Source organism: Cottoperca gobio, chromosome 20 (genome assembly GCF_900634415.1).
Source record: "Cottoperca gobio chromosome 20, fCotGob3.1, whole genome shotgun sequence".
NCBI classification, from domain to species: domain Eukaryota; kingdom Metazoa; phylum Chordata; class Actinopteri; order Perciformes; family Bovichtidae; genus Cottoperca; species Cottoperca gobio.
Window position 1 is genome coordinate 1297638 of NC_041374.1, and position 27851 is coordinate 1325488.

The 27851-nt window shown below is 44.6% G+C and overlaps 1 protein-coding gene and 2 long non-coding RNA genes across 3 annotated transcripts in view; 1 reads left to right on the forward strand and 2 right to left on the reverse strand.

The window, feature by feature from the left end:
* LOC115025422 (cadherin-20-like) overlaps positions 1-14387 on the forward strand; it is a 59142-nt gene extending 44755 nt beyond the window's left edge. Inside the window, exons 3-12 of the mRNA XM_029457651.1 lie at positions 1110-1404; positions 1659-1778; positions 3105-3272; positions 4488-4675; positions 5262-5515; positions 8874-9010; positions 10351-10472; positions 10727-10844; positions 10975-11226; positions 12547-14387. Of these exons, the coding sequence (XP_029313511.1) occupies positions 1110-1404; positions 1659-1778; positions 3105-3272; positions 4488-4675; positions 5262-5515; positions 8874-9010; positions 10351-10472; positions 10727-10844; positions 10975-11226; positions 12547-13064 (2172 nt within the window). The 3' untranslated portion in view covers positions 13065-14387. The remainder of the gene's footprint in view (positions 1-1109; positions 1405-1658; positions 1779-3104; positions 3273-4487; positions 4676-5261; positions 5516-8873; positions 9011-10350; positions 10473-10726; positions 10845-10974; positions 11227-12546) is intronic.
* Positions 3386-7933, reverse strand: LOC115025423 (uncharacterized). The gene is made up of 3 exons (XR_003834200.1): positions 7699-7933; positions 5322-5496; positions 3386-4648 (listed from the first exon to the last, which is right to left on the reverse strand). It is a non-coding gene; the product is annotated as an uncharacterized LOC115025423 (long non-coding RNA).
* A 2864-nt stretch (positions 14388-17251) lies between the features above and the next one.
* LOC115025424 (uncharacterized) lies at positions 17252-20684 on the reverse strand. The gene is made up of 3 exons (XR_003834201.1): positions 20533-20684; positions 18164-18195; positions 17252-17535 (listed from the first exon to the last, which is right to left on the reverse strand). It is a non-coding gene; the product is annotated as an uncharacterized LOC115025424 (long non-coding RNA).
* Positions 20685-27851: the final 7167 nt, after the last annotated feature.

Here is a 27851-nt window from a genome sequence, read left to right on the forward strand (position 1 = left end):
TGGCAGCCATCAAAACTACGGCAGACACGCGACGCCTTAAAATTCACAATGTGCAGACGTTTGTCTGTTTGGTTGCAGAAGAAAGGATTCAGCAAGTGTCCCGCAGTTTCATGCTGCGGTGAACAGCTGATCACCGACGCCTACACTACCATCAGAGGAAAACCAAATAGAGAAAAGTGCAGCACAGACCCGTAGCATGCAGGATTAGTAGCCAAAAATAAAAAATAATAAAGAGTATGTTTTAGGGTTGTGTTGTGTGCTCGCCTTGTTGATTATAAACCAGACAGACGTCGATGGGGGCATTTAATTCCACTCTGCCAGTACTCATCATACACACAGACTCTTTAAGTACAAAGTAAGGAGTGATTGCACATCAACAGGCTGGCATTTGCACTTATAGGCCACAAAAGGCTCCTGATTGCACTGCAGGGCCCACGGCAACAAACAGGCTGTAAGCTGTGATTAGATGTCTACTTACAGCTACAGTATTAAAGTACACATCAACTACCCCTGGAGGTCTAGTTAATTCACCCGCTGGTTCAATTAGGAATGAATAAGTTGACTTAGACGTGTACGTTTGTGCAATTTAGCACATAGACCAAATTAAAAACATAAACAATGTAAATAACTGAAAAATGATGTATGCAAATGTGTGTTTTAGCATCTTGAATAAATAGTACTTTGCATCTCAAGTGAAAGTATTAGAACAGATTGAGGACACTTGGTTTAATACCATCAGGGCTGTATCGCCACCAGCCTCACTAACACATGTTCAGTTGGATTCAGATCATGTGACTCGTTCCACTGGTTGTCTTCTCTGTATGTTTCGGATCACTGTGCTGCTGCATTGTTCTATAATTAGGGGATGTGACCTAATTAAATGTCCTCAAATCATGTCCCTAATCGTTGAAACACTTTCAAACTGCATCATATGTATTCCTTTTGTTTCAACTTGTGATCACACTTTGTTAGTGCAGTCATCGTTTCTAAGAACTCATCTTCACCGGGGACACATTTAAACACTTACGTTACTTCCCAAACACTTGAGAAGTCCCTGAGAATATGCATCGTGGAATAAAACGTTCATGTCTGACTATCTTTGTGAACAGCTCCACTCAGATATGGATAAAGGCGACGGCTCCATTAAGTACATCCTGACAGGCGACGGTGCAGGCACAACCTTCACCATCGACGACAGCACGGGGGACATCCACGCCATCCAGAGGCTGGACCGGGAAGTGAGGGCCCAGTACCTCCTCCGCGCCCAGGCCCGGAACCGCCTGACGGACAGGCCTCTGGAGCCCGAGTCCCAGTTCATCGTAAAGATCCAGGACATCAACGACAACGAGCCGAAGTTTCTGGATGGGCCCTACCAGGCGTCTGTACCCGAGATGTCCAACATAGGTAAGCAGGGTGGAGATGAAGGTGCCATGGTGAACAATATCAAAGTACATAACAGTTCTGCAGGATTATCGTTGTCGCTTGTTCATACAGGCAAGTCTCCATCTGCTTCATTCACTATTCAAAAACAGACTTGTTGTTACTTTGAAGTAAAGAAGCATAGTTAATTCATGGCGCTGCTCCAGCCACAGATGGAGTTACATTACGATATTGGCGTAGATGTCCAACATCGTTCCTTCTCCCCCGTGTTCACGCAGGAACATCTGTGATCCAGCTGACCGCCACAGACGCCGACGACCCCACGTATGGCAACAGCGCCCGTGTGGTCTACAGCATCGTGGAGGGCCAGCCTTACTTCTCCGTGGACGCCAAGACTGGTACGACTTCACACACGCTGCCTTCTTAAAAACACTCAATCTGTAACCACGACAACCAGTGCTCTTGATCCATTACACATTGCACGAGGAAGCTGATGGATTTCAAACCTCACCAGACACTTTGACTATTTCATGAGCTCCTCGTGAATTTGTAATGAGCATGAATGATGTTCTGATAAACGACAGGCTTCACTAACAGCTGCTGGTCACGTGTTCATCACTGTATCGCAGCAGAATCTGATTGTAACAGTCCACTCTTTAAGCTTGGCTTGGCTCCTGTGGTTGCTACGAGACCACCCAACACTTCCAATAACTCATATTTCTGTCTCTCGACTTAAAATGTGCTAAACTAGAAAGAAAACAAAATGATTCAGGCAGCCGCTCAAAAACACTGCTCACAGGTTTACTCCCTTAAAAATACTGTTTACTACAAATCAAATATATTTTATAATGTCGCAAATCATTTAGCAAACGATGCTATAGTGATTGATATAATATCAACATATCATTAAGCTAGTGTTATCCTCTTGTCGGGAGTAAAACATCAAGCAAAGCAGCAATAAAGTATATCAAACTTATAAATACCTTAAGTTTTAATGTGTGACTAACATCGCAGCACATGGTAACGGCGTCCATAACTCAAACAAACACTTCCATAAATCCATTAGATTCATAAAAGCACGGAGCCACTGGCCATTTTTTACCGCAGCTGCCTCATTTCCTTGTTTGTCAGCACAGAAGTCTGTTGCCCGAGCTCTCAGACTGCGGTGCCCATCAGCAGCCGCTCAGACTGCTGCTGCTGGAGGTTCATCCATCACTGAAACACAAGCGACTCTACAGCTATCACTCAGCCTCCCTGACTCCGCACAGCACCAAGGCTTGCATTGGTGCACAATGCAAAACTTTTAACACATCTAGCAAAACCCCCACACTTGCACTCCTTTTCCTACTGCTCAGCAAAACACATCCCTTCACCTTGTTTGGATTCTGCTGCATCTGGCATGTGTCTATCAATGGCTGCGTTTGGTAATAACACACTGTTGGTGATGCTGTATAGATGGGATCCACTCAACAGGCAGAGAAGACTGACTTTCTGCTACAGATTTAAACAAGAAGCCCTGTAATTACAATCATTACTTGGTTTGATTATAAATTCCTCATGCAGCCTCCCGTCCGTTGTGAGCGCTGACATTCCAGGACACCATCGCGGAGACACATGACCCTAATCTGTGTCACCAGCTCTCTGTTGCTGACCTTTATTTCACCTCATGAGTCTTTCTTTGCCCTTTCTTATACCCCCCCCTCTCTCTCTCTCTCTCTCTCTAGGTGTTGTCCGTGTGTCCCTAGCAGACATGGACAGGGAGACAAGAGAAAACTACACTGTGGTCATCCAGGCCAAAGACATGGGTGGTCAGCTGGGGGGGCTTGCCGGTACCACCACTATCAACATCACGCTCAGCGACATCAATGACAACCCGCCAATGTTTGACCAGAGTAAGAAACAGAAACAGTTCATACCTTTCTCTGATCCCTGCTGATACTTTGACAGCTGGAATTAAAAACCTTTATTTTCAATAAATCAAATACGTTATGTTTACGTAAGGGATTCATTTATTAGCCTTTTGCTACAAACCTATAGGAAGAATTACATTTGACTCCTGAGGATTGCATGTGTAAGCTATTAAGTATTTCATTACAACTTGGCACGAGTCTACAGTATACAGCCCCCGTGTTGCATGTTGTACCACGAGCTTACTTCTTTGTTGGTCTGTAACCTACATGAGGCTGAAACGCCCTCAAACCTCAAGGCAAAGCCCTCAAATGACCCTGCAGTTCACTTTAATTTCAAAAACACCACACTGTTTAGTTTCAGGGCTGGAACTCGACTTGTGGTTTGACTCGTCAGTGTGTTTCAGCTGAAGATGTCTGCATGTGGGGCAGCAGTGCGGCAGGCATGCGTGCAATAAAACTGAACGCAGCATGTGTACGCCACGCTTATATTCAAAGTGACACAAACACCACAAGAGTTTACAGTTCAGTGTAGATGATAATAAGCCCCTAACAAAGCGCTGCATTTATCCACCTCATTTCTCTGGAGCATCCAAAGCGTTGGCCCCTCTGCCCTTCTCCCTCAGTCCACCCCTGGCCACCGCTCCCTGGACATTTGCCCCCTGGCCTCTTCCATCCCCTCCCTCCCTTGCTGTCTCTTTGATTATCCCGATGTCTGCTCGTCTCATTACCGTCCTCCCTGAGGTCAGGGGTTGTCTAGCTGTCCGTGGTCATCTCTTCCTACCCGACGGGTGGCTTCACTCCTAGATAAAGAAAACACCCGCCGCCCATTTCCCTCACTGGTCCCCCACCAATTAGCGCCATCACTTCGATGGAACTTTGATCGGTTGTGAAGAGCTTCAGGGATTCCCCTCTGTCAACCACAATGTGCAGGCATTTTACTTTGGACTGCAGGGAGCGCCACAAATTGGGCAGCTGTCACCTCTTCTTAGAGGTTAAATGGTAGATGAAAATTGAAGCCAACCCCTGAGACAATATATAACCCAATTGTGAGGCATTTATGGAGCCATTTATTTTAGGCTGTCTGAGACGTGATTTTGAGAGGAGGGAGCAGACATCACAAGTGATGGAAGAGGTTTGGCTCCCTCTAGAGGAGAATACCGGTACGACAGGATGATCACTGATCACTGCTTTCCTCAGGGCTGTATCAGATGAGCGTCCCAGAGTCGGCTCCTGTGGGTTCAGCGGTGGGTCGTATCTGGGCAAAGGACAGGGACATCGGGGTCAATGCTGAGATGAAGTACAGCATCATCGATGGAGACGGAAGGGACACCTTTGACATCAGCACTGACCCCACCAACCTGTTTGGCATCATCACAGTGAAAAGGGTAAACTGATAAATCTATTTGTATCTGTGTTACATGTAACAATTATAGATAATATCAACCATGACTTATTAGAAATTAGAAAACAAGTATTATTTCACCACAGCCTATACTTCTTATTCATGCATTCATCTCACTTTGAGGCTGCAAATATGTTTAACTAATATCATTTATGATTTATGATACATGTCATGAAAGAAGGAGAAACTTGGTCATACAGGGAGAACGTTGCAAAACTCCCTTTAAAAATCTGCCAATTTAATTTTGCCTTGACAAGGACTAACATGTCATCACACACAAAGTGCCTTCTGCAACACATTCTTCATTCTTAGTGTCTTTAAGTAAATCCAGCACCAAAATCAATACTTTTAAGTTGGACTTTTTTAAAGAAATGCCTGTATTGAGGTCTTCAGCGCTCACATTCCCTAGCATAGTTTATCAATATTATATACATTTTTGTACCGAGTTTTTAACACTTTCTTTATTATAACTAAGATTTCTGTCAACTTGTGTTTAAAACTCCGGCCAAAGCAATGTTTACTAACTTTAAAAGTTTTAATCTGTGTCCCTTTCTGTGTCCCCCCTCCAGCCACTGAATTTTGAGGGCAAACCCAGTTATACTCTGAAAGTGGAGGGCGCCAACACCCACCTGGACCCTGCCCTCCGCCACCGCGGGCCCTTCAAGGACGTCACCATCGTGCACGTGAGCGTGGAGGACGTGGACGAGCCCCCGTTGTTTGACTCGCCAGCGTACTACATCGAGCTGTCGGAGGATGCTGAGATCGGGACGGTGGTGAAGACGGTGTCAGCGAGGGACCCTGATGCTGCCAACAACACTGTGAGGTGAGGACAACGAGAACAACACCACCCTGGCTACATGTGGTGTTTTACAGCTTCACAAAGGTTCACATGTGTGCAAGCTGTATAAGGATTATAATTCAAATAGGTCATTAAAAACCCAAAATGAGCCTCCAGGGCACACGTCAGGTTTGGATATGCAGCTGAGGCTACTTTTATCTGAAGTTATTAATCCAGAGGGATTGTGGGTCAAACTGTGTTCTGGCTCTATGGGTGTAATGGTACATATTCACCAGCAGGGGGCAGCACCTCAACATGATTTATAGCACCCGCAGACACGACTGAGACATTTAATGTGTGTCTGCCAGCTCTATAGTGGGACAGCTGATACATTGGAGGACAAACATAATAATGTTAATGACAAGTTTCAACATCCAGCAATTAGTCAACACCCAGAGACTCGAGAAGCCGAGGACTTTGACTTCTCTCAATTATTGAAGAGTATCTGTGCTCTTCACAACAGATGTTGCATTGTGGGTTTACTGTCCAGACTGCACCTCTCAAACTAATTAGACATAAAGACTTTAATTAGGCTATTAATCATCTGAAGGAATCAATGACTGCGGCAGTAAGTGAGTGTTTCACATGGCAACGGTGGCACCCCGTCCCAGCTGTCCGCTTCACAGCCTCGATTACGGCTAAAAGTAGTGCATTGGAAATAGTTGTAGATGACACTGTGGCTGCTAGTGTGTGTGAGTGTGTGTGAGTGTGTGTTTGCTGATAAACTCCGTCTGCGTGGACACTCAGCATTTTATCTCAAATGCTTTTTCTGAAATATCCTTTTCATTTAATATTCTCCACTCAGCAAACTGTTAGTAGTGAGCAACTTCATCATTTCCCCTCGGTGACAGGTTAAGTGGCACATAACTGCGATGTGCACATCTAAAAGCATGAGTGGGAGGTGTTTATCTCGTACACGAGACGCAAATGACGCAATAGGCATCCCTACCAGTGGTTTCACACTGTTCCATCAGTCAACAAGTGGCGGTAACGCACCAGGATCTGCTGCAATGCGCCACGGACACAAACAATGCTGGATTTAAAATACACTACAAAATCTGCTTTGCAAATGTTTTATGGAGGAAGGAAATGTGCTCACCTGTCACCTTTCTGCCACCTTAAGATAGATGCCACAGCAGCAGTATGATACAAAGGACACAAGTACTAACATACGAGTTAAACATTTAGCCAACAACTCTCTCATTCCTGAAGAGAGAGTGGGATTCAGTCAGCCACTGATGCAGCTCAATCCCCAGAGCTGGCACTGTGTTCTGGCGGTGAATCACGGAAAAGAGATTTTGGAGAATGTGGAGAGTTACAGCACAAGCAGCAGACAGCTGAGGAATCAGTTGAAGTGACAGTGAAGAGCTGAGATAGTGCGGCTGCAGCAACAACATGAGATGACAGATAACAACAACAAGCAGCAGGTGACCTTCAGCCTCTCTGTCTGTCTCATTTCCATTTTACATCTTTCTGTCCTTTACAGGAAGCAGCATGACTGGCAGATATATCTGAACCCACACAAGCATGTGGGCTCCCCACACACACACACACACACACACATTTTCACCTGCTATTTGACACATCCACACACACACAGCGGCCCCTCCTCATGGCTGTGGAGGAGTGATATTAATAGAGATTCTTTAGGGAGATCCTCCTCATGACTGCTCCCTGTCAGCACACAGTCACACACACACAGTCACACACACACACAGTCACACACACACACAGACTTTAGTGAAATCTTGTCAGAAGGTCCCTTAAAGAGATGTGTAACTCCAAACAGTAGATTATTGTTTTAAAAATCTTAAAGAGTATTCCACGCTGGCAATATAATAAAAGATGCACAAAAGACTGACTTATAAAACGTCAGTCTAAAACATAAGACAAAGATGGAAAGAGTGCAAATATTGTACAGAAGTAATGTATATATAATTATTTTATAGAACCTTCCTCACTGTAGCCTTATGAGAAGCAGAAATGAGACAAAACAATAAGTAACAAGCGGACACCACGGCGGGTGCAACAAGCATTATTAAGAGACAGAAATTAAATAGCATGACAACACCACCAACACACACAGCTGCACAGTGTCTGCACAACATGCAGCGCACAGACACACACTGCTCCGTCAACCTTCACAAGGAGTGTGTTATTGTACTCACCTGTCTGAAAGTCATTGTGTGAGTCCGGTGGACCTGAAGTCCCCCTCGATCTGCTCCAGGTTCCCAATGCTAAAGTCCAGTCACATCACGGAGGCCTCACACACCTCACTGAAGGTTAGTCACCTGGAGGAACCACCATGAGCATGTTAGCAGTTAGCACGTTAGCAACACCCAACATGCACCTGTTGGCATCATCGTAACAGATGCTAGAAGGAAAAGGCTTTGACAAACAGGGAGTGTGTGGAAAAGGGCTGATGAGGGGAAGTGGGAACAGGTGTTATCAGCAGGCAACAGAGTGTGAGGGCATCTAGTGGATGATTGGAGGATGGCAGGTGGGGGGGTGTGAGAGGACGGTACCTGCTCTGAGAGAAGTCAGCAAAACTACCAACCGACAAGTCCGTCAGAAAAGGACTTGATTTGTCATTATTATTATTTGCAATGCTTTTTTTTCACCGGTAGATTAATTGTATAATAAATGTATAAATCTTTAGAAGAAGAATCGAGTCAGTTACTAAACAGTTTTTGTTTTTGTTGTCCAAATTTACAAAAATGCAAATTAAACAAATTAAAATTCGTCACATTTTTGGCATTTTTTCTTTGGGAAATGACTTGAAAACTAATTTGCTGATGATTATTCTCCAATCAATCGACTAACCGTGTTCCTCTTGGTCTGATGCAGACTCTTCCAGGTGAGAGCAGAGTGAAGCAGATACAGATGCATTCAGTCCATGTGTGAACGCCTCGTGGTTACATAAACTGGTTTCTGCTCCACAGCCTGGAAGAGGATGTTCTTTTCTCTATGTGTGTGTGTGTGTGTGTGTGTGTGTGTGTGTGTGTGTGTGTGTGTGTGTGTGTGTGTGTTGCATGTCGCTCTCAGAAGAGTGTTTTGGAAATCAGCTGGCAGTGGCAGGAGATGAGCCAGGGCTGCAGGTCTGTGTATCCCCTCCGTCAGTTTGGCAGATACTCTGATTAAGCCTTATCTGGAGTCTCTTCTTCTTCTTCTTGTGCCTTCAGAAGCTGCCAGCCTGACGCCTTATCGCACAGATACACACATGGTGCACGTGCTGGATTGTGTGTGCGCGTGCCTCCCCTCTCAGATAGGATTACAAGCTCAGCAAAAAACACACACAAAGCTGCACTGATACTTCACATGACACGTGTCATCTTGTCATCAGGTATTCCATCGAGAGGTCCAGCGACCCCGAGAAGTTCTTCTACGTCGAGATCACTTCAGGGTCGCTCATGACTGTGCGTTCGCTGGACCGAGAGGAGATCGGCTGGCACAACATCACGGTCCTCGCCATGGAGATGAGTACGTCACACACACACACACACACACACACACACACACACACAGGCTCTCATGCAAAGCCTCCTCCTTATCAAGTCATTTCTGTTTATAATTGAGTTCTAAGAACCGTGTTTGTCATTATTTCAGTCTAGTGCAGTGGAAATATTGAACTGTTTCTATAATTCATAGATTAATATTATTATAAATTTTAATTCTACTCACATTTTGTCTACAACATACAGTAAACAAAGTATTACACTGCAGCACGTTTAATTACTTGTTTTCGATTCTACAGTTTTGACCAAATAAGTCCAAAACATGAGTCAGGCTTAGAGGAGTTCAGGTCCAGACAGGATAAGAAGGATCTGTATGAGGGGAAGCCCAGAATAACCAGATGGGTGCATGTGCTAACACAAACACACAACCAGCAGAGTTGTGTTTGTGGAACAGGAGATGCCCTGCAGATCTGCACACAGCTGGTGGCACCGAAAGTCACCTTCATCCTGCTTTGCTTTGTTTGTCTCTTTGGTTGGTCGACACGACTAAAGGAGATGCTCATTGAATTATTGACTAATTGAATAACTTTTCACATGGGGGCTGATTAAAGATGTGACAGAGAGGGAGAGGGCGAGAGAGGGCGAGAGAGGGCGAGAGAGGGCGAGAGAGGGCGAGAGAGGGCGAGCGAGGGAGGCAATGGAGAGATAGGAGCAGCTAAGTTAGTCGGAAAAAAATATGATGATTGATTTGTAACTGAGCAACAATACATGAAGCAAAAGTTATTGCTTTGACTCACATCATTCACTCGTTACCTCGAAGTTACTCTGTTCTCTGTACTTTCGTTTAGGCGTTGTTTTATTACACTCTAAATGACTTTGAACTGCATGTATGCCGCTTGATACGCTGTTAGAAGAAAACATCACATTTGGCAAACAAAGACATTATTTTATGGGGATTATGACATTAAGTCATAATCTCATATATGTCACTATTTGACCCTCAGACACACACACACACACACACACACACACACACGCTGGGACGCATCCTGCTTCGACCTCCAGATCCAAAGTCACACCATTGATTGATCGATCATGGGATGAAACCTGAGAAAGTAGTTACTGCCCACTAATTGCGTTTCTACTGCCTATTACACAGCTGGTTAAGATATGCAGATTGCTGGTTGGTAATGGAGAATAATAGAATTGTAATCTAAGCACGAGAAGGCCTAATGCGCCGCAGGCTCGCTGTAAATGAGTTGAAGATTAAGGGAGGCACAAACTGAGCTCAGCAGGATCCTCAAACACTCATGAGTCCATCAATGCATCTCCTGTAAGTGTGTGTGTGTGTGTGTGTTCCTGCAGATAACCCCACGAAGATCTCCAGTGTGTCGGTGGCTGTGAGGGTCCTCGACGTGAACGATAACCCTCCCTCGCTCACGCACTACTTGGAGGCTTATGTGTGTGAAAACGCCAAAGCAGGACAGGTACAGAACATGAAGCATGAGGAAGACGTTGATGAGGGGGGGGGGAGAAGTTTGAGAAAATAAACTCCTTTTTACTGCATTATATTTATTTGAAAACTAAACCTACTCGTTGTTTAAGTCATTTATTGTACGTGCAAACATATTGGATTACTGGATCCACTGAAAGTACATTTAGCTAACCCTTTCATGTAGATTAGAAACAATACTTGAGTGTAATGAGAGAGATGTAAATGTGCTTGTTTGATGGACTCCAGCTGATCCAGACGGTGACGGCGGTGGATCCAGATGAGCCGCTGGGTGGACAACGCTTCTACTACAGTTTGGCTCCAGAGGCCGCCAACAACCCCAACTTCACCCTCAGAGACAACCAAGGTAGAAAAACATTAGACACGCGTGCTGTTGTGCAGCTGCTCGCCTGTACACTTAGTACACACCTGTTTAGGTTAGAGGTGGACAGGGAAATCCATCTTGTAAGACTTCTGACCTCTTTGTCTCTTTCCAGACAACACAGCGTGGATCCTGACGCGGCGAGGAGGCTGGTCGCAGCAGGATCAGACCGTCTTCTACTTGCCCATCTACATCTCTGACGGCGAGCATCCGGTCCAGACCAGCACCAGCACGCTGACCATCCGCGTGTGCAGCTGCGACCAGGAGGGCAACGTCATGTCGTGCAACGCCGAGGCTTACAGCCTACCCGCGAGCCTCAGCAGAGGAGCTCTCATCGCCATCCTGGCCTGCATCTTTGTCCTGCTGGGTGAGTTATGACCTGCTGCAGGGAGGATGTGCAGAGAGGAGCCAGTGGCGTTCTGTCATATCCTGATAACTGTGGCACATTTATGATTTGGAAGTAGGATTTGTATTTTGTTTGTAAAGACATCAGGAAACAAAGACAGAAAAGAAAATGCATGTGAAAAGCATTTAGAGAAATGAAAGAAAGAAATAAAAAATGCCGGAAGGGGACAAACTAACAAAGAGACAGAGATGCTAATTATTTAAATCTAACTATATTTAACTTAATTGCATATTTGATATATTTAACAAAGAATCTGCGCTCCGCTACACTCGGCTATAAAAAAGATAAAAATCTGAATTATGATGTCTATTGGAAACAATGATCTCACCCTCAAAGTGGGTAAAGATGTTCCATGTTGCTGCGTCCCGGTGGAGCAGAGTGAGTCAGCCAGCTGAGCCCTGCTCACATTTACAGGTCTGCAGGGAGAGATAAAGTGGGTCCGTATCAGCCTCCTGGGGAGAAGGAAGTGTGATGCTCTAGGGCAGCTGGTGCTAATGAACCAGAGACGTTTCCAGGATGCAAAAAGAAACCCATATTTAATCCTGCACAGACGATGTCACACTGGGCTTTCTCCTAGATTAGAGGAGAACTTCTACTCTTTAATGTTGACTTTATTAAAGACGTGACACAAGCGTAACATTTTACTGTTAAAAGAAGCACAACCAGCTGAAAGGTCGGGGGGGGGGGGGGGGGGGGGGCAGTGGTTCTGCCGCCCTGAGGCTCGCCCTTTAGCCACTGCTTTTACATTAAACTCCAAAAGTTTAAAATGGATTCTGGATTCATGTGCCTTCACGCTTTGCATGGAATGAGGCTTTTGTACAAAGTGAAAGAAGTCATTCTACTTCAGTTGAACAGGCGCGGCTGATCTCCGGACGGCTTTCCTGACTCGTTGCCGTTTTAATGATGGAAAAAAGCAACTTCAACCCTTGAAATCTGGTTAATGTGCTTTTTAAAAGATGTGATTTGACACAACTTCAAAGCAAAACTACGTGTTTTCCAGCTGTCGGACGAGGGCGGCAACATCTTTCTTTCATTTTGATTAAACTGTTGATTGTTTTTTATTTAATGAACTGCTTAATCTAGAAAATGTTTGACGTTATTGATGGTTGTATCCGACCAACAGTCCAAAACCCAAAGATATTCACAAACAGCGTCTGAAGACAGTGAACGTTTCATTGTTTTTGCTTGTGACCTCCTCTGTGGCAGTTCCTGCTACAGCAGGTGTCTCCATCGAACATCTCCAGTCTGTCTCGATGCTAACTTCTCTTCTCCTTTACCCAGTGATGATTCTGCTCATGCTCTCACTGCGCACCCATCGTAAGAAGCCCTACCTGTGCGACGAGGAGGAGAACGTCCACGAGAACATTGTGCGCTACGACGATGAAGGCGGCGGCGAGGAGGACACTGAGGCCTTCGACATCGGCGCCATGTGGAATCCGCGTGAGGCGCACCACCACCTGGGCAAGATGAGACAGGACATGCTGCCGGAGATCGAGAGCCTGTCACGTTACGTCCCTCAGGCGTGCGTCATGGGCGGCCACGGGGACAGTAATGTTCACGGATATGTGCTGGCGAAGCTCCTGGATGCCGACATGGACGCGTGCGCCCCGCCTTACGACTCCCTGCAGACCTACGCCTATGAGGGCGAAGGTTCGGTCGCTGAGTCGCTCAGCTCGCTCCAGTCTGGGACGTCCAACACGGACCACGAGTACGACTATCTCAACGACTGGGGGCCTCGCTTTAAAAAACTGGCCGAGATGTACGGCGTGCTGGAGACAAACACTCCTCCATTGTGGTAGAACACCAAAACCTTTGCCTTTTCAATCTGAGAAAAAAATCCTCCAACTAAAAGAGAGACAGAAACAACGTGCCACAAACATGTGAACAATAACGCCAGGTGCTCTCTTGTCCACGTCCATGACTGTTACTGTAGCACTTGAATTCCTGCCGAAGCCTCGATTCTCCACAGCCTTGAAGGCCTGAGATGCCAGCAGCAGCAGCGGCAGCAGCAGCGGCAGCAGCAGCGGCAGCAGCAGCGGCAGCAGCGGCAGCGGCAGCAGCAGTGTGAGCTGGTTTGAAATCTCCCCAGATACTGAGGCTGGATTGGTAGTCTTGTGAGAGCCGCAAAGGAATAGCTTCAAAGCACATGTTAACTCGCCTGCCTGACCCAGCCACAGGCAGAGCCCCTTCGGTTCAAAGTGTTGAACGATTTGTGCCAGAGATGAAAACAAGAGAGACCTTACTCTCAGTAAACTTGTGCTTTTTGTACGACCTGAGCCACGACACTGAGGGGGAATGAAACAGAGAAGTTGCTGCGATCGGAGATGTGCTCTGTTTTTTGTTCCATCTGTGGCAGGTCTTAATTTATGTGCTGTATTTATATTTTAACTTATTTGGGTACTTCAAAGCAACACTGTACTTAAACTGCCGCTATGTGAATACGTCTTTAAAAGATCACACGTGTGTGTTCTGTAACATACATGATGTAAGAGCTCTTGTGTTCAGTCTGTGTGATGATGAGTTTTTCAAACGTCTCTGAATGTCACACGACATGCACAGGAGACGCTGTAATCCCATGTGGGTTTTCCAGGTTGATATGTTAATCTGATTATTGTTTTTAAGCTATTTGTATTGTATTGTATTTTTCCCTCAAACATAAAGCAGTTATACATTCGCGAGGATGTGAGGGAAGCCATGTTTGGAACCGGATGTATCCCAGCAGCCGGTTAAATGTCACTCAAGATGTGAACGTTCTTGCACATCATCCCCGAATCTGGACGAGCACATGACCATGACCCCGTGGCAACGAGGCTCGATCTGTCCTGTTAGAGACACCGTGTTGCTTTTCTGCCACCACACAAACGTGGCTTAATCCTCAAATCCTGTGGACGTCAGAGACATTTATAATCTGCATTTAAGTGCCAAATGTACAAAAGGACAAAAAAAAGAAAATCACAAACACCAAAAGATAAAAAAAAAAGGATTTTACAAAGTGGGAAGTGAAGGTCCATTTTGATCATTTGATTGGCTGAAGTTTACTTGAAATCTCTGTGGTCAGTCATGCTGCAGTACGTGGTATGTGAATGTAGATACTTTTTTGTATTCTTGGTAATAAAAAGGAAAAATAATGTTGCTTCTCTGCCGTCTTTAAACCACCATGAGATGAGCAGACTGATGCTTTCTGAACATCTCGGCAAAACCTAATAATCTGCTTCTCGTGGCGGTGAAGAGCGTTATACCATCACCTGAAGCGTGACAGAAGTGTAAGTCCGTCTAAAGATTAAGCAGCTCTTTAAGTTTTGCAATTATACGCCGAATTGTCCTCCAAACGAGTTATTGCAGTTGATTCACTTTGCAGCGATGACGCTCAGTATTGACTGAAAGCTCATCCCCGGCCGCCGCCGCCGCCGCCGCCGCCTGCTGTACCTGAGCCTGCAGCCTCCGCAGCACCTCACAAACATCGTTCCATCTGATTGCTTTCACTGTAACATTGATATGAGAGAAGGGAACATTTACCAATGGGAGCCAATCAATTAGAAACAGGAGTCTCTACCTAATTGCTTGTGTCAATCAAAGTGATGCCAGTGAAGGATCGTAACCACAAAAGGAAAGTAGAATGTAAAGAAAATTCACAAGTGGGCAGTAAAAGAAAGAATCAAAGCGATAATCTGCTTTGTACAATACTTTCCACTGCTGTGCATTTCCATTTTTATTGTCAGAACAAATAACAAAGAAATAAGTGTGATATCGGTGGCTCTGACTTACCTGCCGGGTGGCATTCAACAGTGAAATTGCACAAGAGATGAGCCTATAATATTCCCAGGATTGACATTGCACGCTGAGCAGAACACTTTAATTACACACCAGGGATTTCTCTCTAATTTGTCTCCCTTTATTTTAACATTCGACAGTCCAAAGGCTTTGCACGTCTTTCTGTTTCTCCCTCTTGCGTCAGATCAAAGTTTCCTCGTCAGTAGTCAGGCCCAGCTCAGGACCGAAGGACTGAGGGTTTATCTGAGAGACGAGATGCACTGGAGACTATAGTGCGGCCCGGCGTCGAACCCGAGAACGCAAATAAGAATGTTTCCGTAATATCGAACATGTGATGGGCGAATAAACTTTGTCAGAAAGTGTTATGGCCATGTAAGACGCCTCTCTCTGCAGGAGCCTGGACACTCCCTGCTGTTAATGCATGAGGTAGTCAGACACTAACACCTTCTCTGCAAGACCATTTCTAGTTTGTCTTTAGTTCAATCTTTTCTTCTGTGTCTTCTCCCGCACTACAATTTCCCAACGTCTGATTTATTTGTATCAAAAGCGTTCAGTTTCAGTTCATAGTAATATATACAGACACAGTTGTAAATCACCAGTTGTGAGTCTATTGCTCTGTGAATGTTATTCTCTAGGTTATCACACTCCATGCTACTACTCAAGAAGGATCTGTGCTCGCTGTGACCTTATTCCCATCACTCCTCACCATAAATCTCTTGTCACAAGCGTTTGTCAGAGCTCATGTCTCTTTTCTCCTCAGTGCCCTTCGCTACACTTTGCCCCATACATTAAATCCTAAAACCCCTCACAGACGCCCCCATCCAAACCTCTCCTTCCCATTCACCCAGTTGCCAGCCTCTCCCAGGGACATTTCCAGGCCGGAGCAGTGCCATCCGTAAGGCACTGAGGGGGTAATTTGTCTTAAGCTCCGCTGCTCTTTCGAACAGACGAAGGAGCTCAAACGATGGCGGAGAATAAGAAGCCTTGCAGCTCTAATCCTGCTGAGGGTAAACCGCAGCAGACCCAGTGAATCATCCCCTAATGCGAAGTGTAAAAACACACTCTGCTCTGCTGGAGATTGAGGGGAGGAAAGAAAGGCAAACTCAAGACCTTTGGGAGGGAAGAGCAGGTCCAACCCATTTGACATGTGGAGTTAGAGAGCGAAACATACAGACCCAAGTCGCTGCCGGGCTTTCTCTCTCTGATCCTCTTCTTATCTCTCTCCACCTCTCTCATCCTGTCTGTCTCCGTCCAACACACGCTTCTTTCTCTCAAACAAATGCCCTCCATGTCTTTCATCCCCTCACTTGTCCGTCCTCCTCCCAGCCCAGTTAATGAGCGCAGCGATGGGTTATTCCAGCGTTATCTCTTTAAGCTGCAGCAGAACATGAGCTTTTTGCCGTCAGGGTCTCTGCTGCGAGAACAGAAGTTCTCCCGAGCGGCGCATCGTCAGCGTCTCACAAAGCTTTACAGTAACTTCACACAGCGGCAGATGTTAATGCAAAGCTTTACTTTGCTATAATCTGCTCATTTCTTTTCTCGTCTTTTGATTTCTTTTGGAAAGGCTGCTAAGTGGCCCTTTGCTCAGTTTAAGAATCCACCCGAACCCACATTGATATCTATAAGAATTAAAAATCAACAAGGAACAAGGAAGTCGCTGATGGAAACAGACTTGGAGAATAAATCATGACATATAAAGTGTGCGACTTCAACATCAGCTGAAGAGACTGAAAATGGCGGCAAACTTAAATATCAGATCTGTTGGGAGCGACGGGAGTTTTCTGCACGATGATCCACCGTCTGAGGTTTGACGGTGTAGTTAGACACAAGTGTGAGCTGAACACTTAGGTAGACTGAGGTAGACTTGCAGAATGATTGCACAGTAGGCACACCTGTGCTCCCGCAATGATCAGGTTTATTTTAAAGATATGCTGCAGGGCTCTAATCTGTACATGATTTGTAAACTGGCCCTGGATCTGCCGTAATGATGCAACAATGTGATTCTTGTAACATCTTTGAAGGTCATTGCAGCCAGTGATCCAGGAGGAGAAATCTCCCCCACTAGTCCTCCACTTCCTGTCTCATACTCCTCACAACGACCAATGTGTTTGTTCATCCTTCATCCCGGGAGAAGAAGCCCAGCTCTTATTTCTGCTTTGACAAAAAAAAAAACACAAACTGGATCTGACAAATTGCACTTGGCACACAGTGTATTAGGTATCCGAGACCCTGACGATGGATGCCGCTTTCTACAAATAGAAAAGCAGCGAGGGGACTGGACGGGACGTGATGGAGGAGTTGAGAGAGCTGGTTGATAGGAAGTGTTTGTCAGATCAGAACTGGATTAGGATGTGGCTGCAGCACGTGTTGTTGTCCCTGTGATATTGTTCTTATTGAGCTGCCAATCCAGTGAATCCCAGCAGGACTGCTTCCTTACCAGCCTTCTTCATTTTGTCCGCCCACGGATATTGAGCATATGTGCATGTGAGTCCCGTACATCTGTGGGAGGTTAAATAAATACGTCGGTATGGAAGTCTTGGGAGAGAAATCTCCATGTTTCCTTCTGCAGTTTTCTGTTACTGACCTAAATAACATGACATGTGGATTAGCTTATTATGTTTCAACCTAGACCGTATTAAAAAGAGATACTCACCAAGACCTCAAGAACAGACAGAGAATCACAGCTTTAATGTGTTCTGTCATTAATCGTATGTTTTTGCTCACAATGTGCTGCTCATCATATCCAACAATTTACAGATGTTTCTGGATTCAACAAATATGACATTTAACACATTTTTATAGTTATTTTGACCAAATTCTTTATATTTAAACATTTAGAAGCAAATGCAAATCTTTTCTACGCTTAGTATTTGTGTCATAATTTACATTTCATTGAATTAACACAGAAGCACTTCATGTTTGAGTTTCTCTTGTTCTTCCTACACAAACCAGGAGAGTGTGGTGAAAGTGATCAATCGAGTTGCATTATGGGAAATGTAGGCTTTGTGTTTTTGGAGCTTGACCTAAAGTATACTAGTGACTAATCAGGATGTATCAGGATACAAAACAATCAGAAATACACATATTATAGCGGATATGCTTTTGCTTAACTTGTTAATCTTCTTACCCTTTCAGAGGCCTTGACCCACATGTGAGGCCCTGCAAAAAAAACATATTCATTATCATAACCAATTAGGCCACCTGGGAAGGACAATCATGTCCCACACTGGCACTGAGCCCTCCTGAGTCTGCAGGTCTTCACCTCCGCAGGGGATTTCACTGAAGGTGATTTCTACTTGACGGTGTGCTAATCAGTGAAATCAGCAGGTGGAGTCTTTGGGTTCAATTAAATGGTGCACGCTTCCAGCCCTCCATGGCACATGTCCGTCCCCAGAGGCTAAAGCCACCGAACATATGGCTGAAGATAGACCAGAAGACATGCAACTTGCTGTGCAGACACAGGCTGCAGTAAAAGCATGTGGCTCGTGAAGCGGGACTGCACGCACACACGTAAAGCACTTCTGAGCGTGTCCACTAAATCTCGACATAGTGGCAAAGTGGACAAAGCAGCAAGCAAGTAATGTTTGAATTTGTTTTACATAATGAATGAAATGGACTTTTAATTCATTTTGCTTCACTTAGTACAGAGTTTGCACACCACATATTCTTTAGAGTCTAAAATGTGTTTTATAATTGCTTCACTTTAATGTCACTGTGCAGAATGATGCATGTGCAGTTTGTTTAAACATGCATCTACTAATCACAGTCCAGCACACACACATACACTGAGCATTGAGGAGAAAGAGAGAAACTGGAATTGAAATGCATCTCATCTTGTTTCATTAGGTAGTCACTTAATTAATCTGAATATCGAAAAGAAGATTTTACAAGCATCCAGAGGAGACTTCCAACAGGTCTGAAGCATCAGCGGTTAGTCGTGACAAGCTCCGACATCCGCGTCCTCAGGTGGGGCTTTGGACGAAGAGCAGTGAAGGGCACGCCTCAGGCTACGTCGCTGCAGAGCGAGGGATTGATGGAGAGTGAGGGCTGTCATAATCAGTCCAGCTAACTTGTGAAAGAGCTCGGGCTGTGCTCGATGCATCACAGGAGCTGCCGGCGTACATCACTCATCCTCTTCACGGAGATTCAGCCATGTGAGTGAAGAGCAGCTGCCTCCTTCTGGTTCTACCTGCCGGCTACTTAATCTACTAAATACTGTCTGATAGGGGACATTTTCATACGCAGTACAGGTTCAGATACTTAGGTAACAAATATAAAGCTGATTTAATGCTGCAGGAACGAACACAACTCAAAAGGATGTGACAGTTCTGAGTAGGATATGTATAACTACCTTTAAAGGTCTTGTACACTCACCTTTAAATCCTTATTTATACCTTTTTATACCGGCGTGTTCTCTTTATATCTTACTTATCACTCTTAATGTGTTTAACATTTTCATCTTTCCATGTTGTTGGTCGAGAGAGAGAGAGAGAGAGAGACAGAGACAGACAGACAGACAGAGAGAGAGAGAGAGACAGAGACAGAGACAGAGACAGAGACAGAGACAGAGACAGAGAGAGAGAGAGAGACACAGAGACACAGAGAGAGACAGAGAGACAGACAGACAGACAGAGAGAGATAAAGAGAGAGACAGAGAGAGACAGAGAGAGACAGACAGACAGACAGGCGTTCAGACAGGCTGTTGTGGGTTACAGTCAGAGTATTGAGCGTATATAGAAATAGAAACCAGATATTGAGGTTTGAGTAGCAGTTAGATTTCACATTATTCAGCAGGTGATTTGTGGATGTATTGTATTGTTAGTGTTACGACGTGTCTCAGGCAGTGAAGCTACATGTGCAGCAAGCAAAATCATCATCAAGTGGAAATGCGGAGCACACCCCGACAGGAGCAGTGCCCTGTACCAGTCCCATAATCTGCAATGAAACCGCTCCTTACTCTGCATCAGCAAAAAGCCAGCGCTGATTCAACAATAAGTGAGTGTTTAGGACCCGTTTATGCAGCCGCTTAATTGGAACACGCTCGTCATCACCAACCAAGGACACAAAACATAAATGATAATGCACGCACGCGCGTTTCCTTTCTGACACCGTAAAGCATGCAGGGGCAAATGATGCTTCACTTTAACAGCAGACACTCCCCGTGGCAGGACACTCTGGCCCCCTCAGGTCGCCCTATAAAAGGCTTATGTGAAGGACAAGGCTTCACCTCACAGCAGGGACCAACTCGTGCACTTTTAACAAAGACAACTTCACCGAATCATAATCCAAATCCTGCTCAGCGGATTTAGCTGAATACAGCACCTGAGCTCTGCCGGTGAGGACGCACTGAGGCACGAGGACTCTGTCCGCATCTGGACCATTCTTTTGCATTGTCAACACGTTCAAAGGGAGTGAAAAAAGTCGCTCATTAAACTAAATCTTAACACGAACACAACCAAAACAGGGAGTGTCTACAGCCTAATATGTGACACTCACCTTCTGAACGGCTCCTGATAATCCAACCAATGCTTCCAACATGGTGCATCTCCCAAAACACACAAACCAAAGACAAAAACAACAAAGCATTCAGCCAAAAGCAGCACGCAGCTGCAACACACCATCTAATCAGTGTGCATAATCAACCCCATGCGCCCGCTGCTACCGAAGGCACAAAACTACATTTTTAACAAAACAACCCTCACGGTCGGGGCCACAAAGCAGGAGGGAGACACGCCGAGGATAACAGTTAAATCAATTTGGACCTAATTAAAGTGAAATAATAACAACATGGCGTCAGCGGGGTGTGACGTGGGTGCAGGTGTTGGAAGGTGCGAGACAAAGCATGAAGATAAACTGAGGCAACATGACCAATCAAGAATGTGTGCCTGTGGAGCGCAGCAGATGAAAGGGATCCGACTGCAGCCAAGACAAACGTGACCTTGGGGCACAGCGGCTGCCACAGGTGTTCCACATCATGCTAATCAGCCACCTGCAGAACGGAGATCCAGGTTAGCACCAGATCGAACCACAAGAGGACCCTCAGGGTCATCACAGCTGCTAGCAAGCGAGGACTACAAATAAATACGTTTTGTTTTTGAATGTGTAGTTTTTCCTCTTGCTACTGGACGATGGATGACCAAGTTGTTTCTTTCTTTCACTCCCGATGAAGACTTTATGACACTAGGAGGTGGTGCTTGTGGAAACATTACTGCTTTTGTCCACAGGGGGCGCCAAAATCAACAACATGCATATGATACAGTTTCATTCTGTATTCAATATCTTTTCATTTCCAATCTTTAACCCACGTGAACTGTCAACTGCTGCAACAAACACGTTCACGACTACGTTAGTTCAGTGGGATGCCAGCATTGATGTTGAATGAATTGTACGTTTAGTGCAACTTATCAAAAAGACAAAGTTCAATGCAGCTACAATGTTGTCTCTGTGTTATTGTATGATGGGTACTTGGCTGGAAATATATTGCAAAGGGAGTTTGAGAAACACTGCTCTACAGTATCTCTCTCACACGACGAGCCGTCCACGCAGACTCACAGAGCTCACACTAGCCATCTGACACTGACTTTCTCCCGATGAGAGAAGTCAAGCGAAGCATTTCTCTGACTCCACATCTCTCCAACCAACAAAAGCACCGAGAGAGCGTCACCCTGACAGAACTCCAGTCACAAATTAGAGGACAAAAGAGCCGGTGCACACTCCTCTGCAAGTGCTACATGCAGCTTTGTCATTGCATTTCCATTTTCAAGAAGAATCATGCACAAGGTAACACAGACTGAACTTATTTCCTTTCTCCGAGCATCAAGGTTTACACAGTTCATGCAGTGGAATAACCTTGGAAGTGGAGTGTGAAGCACGATCTATCCAGTCTGTGTCAGGGTGAAGGTGGATTTAGTCGGACAAAAATTGGAGCATCATGAGAAAGCATCTTGTCAGGTCACAGCGTACACAGAAAGCAGCATGATGCATATTCCCAGGATTAGACTCAGTGTTTTGAGTAGAGTTTGACCTCCTTTCATCCGCCTCTTCAGCCTCCCCGGTGCATTCATTAAGGCCGAGAGGCGTAAACAGATCGATGGCATCAGAACAGGTAGAAACGAAGCCTCCGACAGGATCAGATGCAGTCGCTGCGTACATGTAGTAGTTAAATACAAGCAGCACAAAATAGGAAGAGGAAGTTTTCTTCTTTTGATAAAGCAGGTAATGGATGACAATGTGTTTTGCTTGCTTTTCTAATTTTAGCTTTTGTATTTAGTTAATAGTGTGCTCATGTTGCTCTGCATCTGCTGCACATGGTCAACACATCGAAATCCAACCCAACAGAAAATCCTTCTGTGATTGTATTAGAGTCAGAAATCATTAAATGTACATAACATATAATATTGCAATATTACAAATATGCAGAACCATATTTGAAACACTGCTGAAAAGATGTCTTAATTAGTCTGTGATGCAGCCAGACTAATGCATTAAGGTTGTCCGTTTTTATTAATAAGTCATCATTTTCTATATACATATTTTCATTTAATTCTCTTTAGATTTTGTCTCATGAGCTTTAGTTCAGTTCAGATTAGTTTGTTTTTATTTTCTTATCTTTCAAGGCGTGCATGCCGGCTATTAGCTGTATCTGCGTTCTCTCCTGTTGGGCCATCAGATCAAAGCTAAATATTATTCATGTTCTGATGCGTCTTTCAAAGGAGGAAACACGTACATGCACATTTCCTGCATTCCAGTGGAAAGAGCGTGCGTGTGCGTGCGTGTGTGTTTGTACCCTCAATGTCATTATGGGGACTCGCCCCCCTTCTGGTGACACAGATCAGGTCCCCAGAAGGTTTTATTTACCTGAATAGCTTTTTTGGTTATTATTTGAACGTGTTCTGACAGTCAGTGTAGAGTTACACAAGAAGCATGAAGAGAGAGAGAGGACATGCAACAAAGGTCCCCAGACAGAAGTCCACCCGTGGAAACAATGTGTGTGCAGGGTTAAAATCTTTTCAGTGTCTGAGGTGGGGACAGGCAGGCGGGCTGACGACTTTGACAGGGGGGGGTTTAGTGAAAATGGCTGGCCTAGCGCTTTCTCCACAACTGATGGATTAGACAAGCTGGAGCAGAGCTGCGAAGAAAAGCATCCCGTCACACACTGAGCAAGTGCAGGTGTTTGTCTGTGCATGTGCGTGTGCGCGTGTGTGTGTGTGTGTGTGTGTGTGTGCATAATTTTGCTTGTCTGCCTTTATGATTGTGAGCGTAAAAAATGCACTGCTTGCATAAATTGGCTCGCAGGCCTGTGTGATGATGGCACAATAAAGGTTTCCACATTCAATACTCCAGTCCAATAATTCGCACAGGGCCATGCATCGCTGGGAACTATCGGAATCAATAAGTGGGTAAATAAATTAAACTGGTGATGGGACAGTCGAGGAAAGACATCGGCAAATGGCAAAAGCGTCAGTGAAATGAAGAGAGCAAGCGCTTTGCAGAATTAATTTCAGTTTATGCCTCTTTGAACTATCCAAACACACAAAGCTGTTAAGAGCGTGTGGGTGGGGGAGAGAGAACAAACTAAATCCGGAACCGTATTCCTTATGTAAAATTATGCAAATGTACATTCCTACCACCTGCAGCAAGCGTCTTCTGATCCTGCCATGTGCCAGCTCGCTTTACAGCCCTGTCACCACTGACGGCAAATTATCTTTGCCAGAAATCTAATTAAGAAACCATCTAATGGAGGATGAAGTGTTTCGCTGGTAGAAAAATACATTTAAAGACCTTCTTGGGACTGGTGAGCATCAATGGTGTCTACACAGAGAAGATATGGCACCTTTCTGTGGCGAATAGGATGAAGAAAGAACACATCTATAATGGTTGTCAAGAGCAATATCAGCCAGGTGATTGTGTCTTTCCATGAACAGATAACAACACAGGCTCACAAAGGGATAGAACGACGGCTGGAAGTCGGTGCCCAGAGGGACGTCTGGTTGAAGAGACTGAAGAGGACAAGTGGACTCGTCTGAGGGCCGCTCAGGTCAAAGTGGAGGAGCAGCGATCTGAGCGATTACCGGCGCAGTGGGAAAAGAGTTTGCCATTCTGAGTGGACTGCCAGGAATGAAAAGCTGGCTGGGATGCGTCAGGGGGAGGCCACCTGCCGTTTGATGGGCTGAGGAGGAGAGGAAACAACCACGAAGAAGCACTCCAGTTTAGACTGTTGGGCCCCAGTAGGAGCTTCGTAATCAAGATCAAGATTCAGCCAAACAAACTGTGTCAGAGAAGGTCGAGCCAAGTGAAAATGTTTTATTAAATGCATTTACTTAAAGGCCCATCCTGGTGGCTTTGACATTAGTACTCCAACGCACCTATGAGCAACACTTGTGCGGTACTACAAGATGAAAGGTTGTACTCAGGCACAGTGGTGCTATGAGCTAAATGCTAACATGCTGATGTTTAAGTTTAGCATATTAGAATGCTAACATTAGCTAATTAGCACTAAGTACAGCTGATTCTGATTAGTTTCGCAGTTTTGCATCAACATGTGAGCTGATGATGGTGTTCGATGAATGTCAGAGGAACATTAAAGTGTGTACCAAATGTATATCAAGCCATCCAATCAGTCACAGCTACATATGTCAAGCAAAACAACAGCATTGCCGTCCCTCGAGCCCCGCTGCTCGCGTAAAAACAAAGGGAAAGATGTGTCAAATAGGCCGACTCTTAATCCCAAATTCAAATGAACCCATGCAGGCATATACCCACACAATCGTTGAATAAAACACTTTCTTTCAGTAAGCTATGCGGTGGAAATTAGTTGCAAGACCTGTATCACAAACTCTTTTATGGTGTGTTCAAGGACATCTGACAAACGGCATCCTTTTTAAATGTAGTAAAAGAATAAAATCACATTATCCTTCAAAGTCTGCGTTTATTTATTGTTGGTCCGCTGGGTTTCATATTCTAACAATAAAGCAATAAAAAACAAGATTATATAAAATAGTTGCATAACCTTGTGATAACCATAACCTCACTTATTGATATACAAATGAGGGTAACAAAGAGTTCACGCTGATGAATCTCAAGTCATCACTTTTCATCACTTTTGTCTCCTTTGACAGAATCGTCAAACATTTTTGCAGAACGCAATTTATGGATAAACATTACTGGATCAATACGCCAAACCACTTGATAAAGGAAAGTGTGAGGGAGCGATGAAGGATGAGCGGCGCGTCACAAAGGCTCACGGCAGGTTCAGACTGAACAAGTCACTCAGCTCCTGTGTGGTTTACACATCAAGAGTGTGTGTGTGTGTGTGTGTGTGTGTGTGTGTGTGTGTGTGTGTGTGTGTGTGTGTGTGTGTGTCTTGTTTACTATGTTTTGCATTTTTATTTGTACTTTCTAAATACTTCAGAAGGATATAAATAATATTAAAATTGTTGCATAATAGCTCCTCTAAGCCTGACTCATGTTTTGGACTTATTTGGTCAAAACTGTAGAATCGAAAACAAGTAATTAAACGTGCTGCAGTGTAATACTTTGTTTACTGTATGTTGTAGACAAAATGTGAGTAGAATTAATAATAATATTAATCTATGAATTATAGAAACAGTTCAATATTTCCACTGCACTAGAATGAAATAATGACAAACACGGTTCTTAGAACTCAATTATAAACAGAAATGACTTGATAAGGAGGAGGCTTTGCATGAGAGCCTGTGTGTGTGTGTGTGTGTGTGTGTGTGTGTGTGTGTGTGTGTGTGTGTGTGTGTGTGTGTAACTTGTTTACTATGTTTTGCATTTTTATTTGTACTTTCTAAATACTTCAGAAGGACATAAATAATATTAAAATTGTTGCATAATTTTCAGAACTATTGTAATTTTAAAGTCTTTTGGTGTGAAGGGGAAGTTAAATGTTACATACGAGGGCCCAGCAGGTTAAATAGAAGCCTGAAGAAAAAGACACACACTCTGGATCCATCTTGTTCTTCCTCATGTCCATCTCTATTATCATCTTTATTTTTGCCAAAGACCGACAGAGAACTCTGCAACAAAAGCAACGCTCTCAGCTGTCTTAACTCCTAATTAAACCTTCTCTTTACGGGTATCCCTGTGATCCTCGACACCCTTCCTCCAAGATAAGAAGACAACTGATGGGCTCAGAGACAGACGAGGAGGGAAAACGAAAAACCATGTCTAATAAATCAGTAATTAAGTCCGAGCCGGGGAGTCAATTGGAGAGGTAAAATCCAGGAGAATCCTGGGGCGGAAAAAGGCGGCGAGTGTCAACTGGTGTGATTAAGTCCTTGAAGTGTAATTGCACGAGGGAATCAGGGTATTGTCGGGGCGTCAGAGAGGGATTTCCAGCAGAGTAGCAGGAGGGAGGGGATGGGAAATGACTGCATGTACTTCAGGTCCTGGAGCTCGGGGAGGAAGGAAGCCGCTCAGGGTCAGACTTGAAGCAAACAATACTTAAGCTCAAGGAATTGCACGAGGGCTGAGAGGAGGGCTCTGCATTGATCAAACGTACCATCTGTTTATACCCCATCGTTACCTCATGGGCATCCTCTGTGAAGAAAGCGAAACAAACACATTGGAGCCGGTAGATCCGTTCAAATTACAAGTCCTATGTTTTCTTCTTTTCCCCTCCCTCGGTGAGATCTCTTACCTCAACATCTCACACTTGTTTTTCCACACCAGATGTGTCCGGTCGAGAGTAAGCTTGAAGCTGGGAAACATTGGCAGCGGTTCAGGATCTGTTTGGACATCTGCCCTGCTCATGGCGAAGGCCACAGCGAGAACATATCTGAGCAAAAGGTCCGCTGTAGAATTGGAGCGTGGCGTGCCTCCAGTCAGGGCCGCGTGTTTCCGTGGTGGACGTGCAGGAAAAGAAAGACGCAGCTCATTTCCTCACCCGAATTAAAGTAGATGGATATCAGGGTGTATCTCAAATGCATGACAGCACTTTGATCTATTCACGCATGTACCATTTAAGTGCAGAGATAATTTAGACCCTGTTACTAAGTAACCCAGTTTTAATTCACTGCATCAAAACATCATAAATACTTTAGCGTCACCTGGTTAGGAAATTATTTCTCTGGCATAGAAAAGAACTTCACCTTCAGCGCTCTTTAAATCAGATCACTTTACTTCTCATAAGGAGTTCTTCTGAGAACAGCGCTGCGATGTCTCTCGTGGCTCCGGAGAAACCTTTTCAAGTCAGAGAGAATAACCTTGATGTTGTAACCCGGGTAATCAGCTCCGACTTGGGACTTTTTTTGAACATTTGAAACAGCAAGTCTGTGTTACAAACTGGAGCTGTAGAGGCTGGAAAGAAAAAAGCATTTAGGAGGTATGTCGGTTGTAATGAAAGATGCTATTGAGTGGTTTTATGAGTCAGGCCTCTGCTTCTGTATCTCTTGTGAAAGATCCCTTTAAGACCCTGTAAGGTAATCTGTATCACATCACTGTGTTCCTCTGCATTAAACCTCTGCAGATTTAATATACTGTGGATGAACTGAAGTGTCCACTGCACTGATAAAATACATTTTTGCATGCAAATGTCTTAAAATGACTCGATACTAAAAAACAATGCAAAATATGTTCCTTTCCGTGCCAGCAGTTGTTCCATGTCCTTTTTAAAACAAGGAAGCAAACAGACTGCTGTCACATTCAGTCTCCACTTTTAAACAGTGATGCAGAAAGTTGTTCAGGCACAAGGGTCAGAAATATAAACCGAGTGCTCAATCAAGCTCGATGGGTAAGAAAGATTAGCTTCTGAATCTCCTGAACATGGATTGATTGGTAATGTTCTCCTG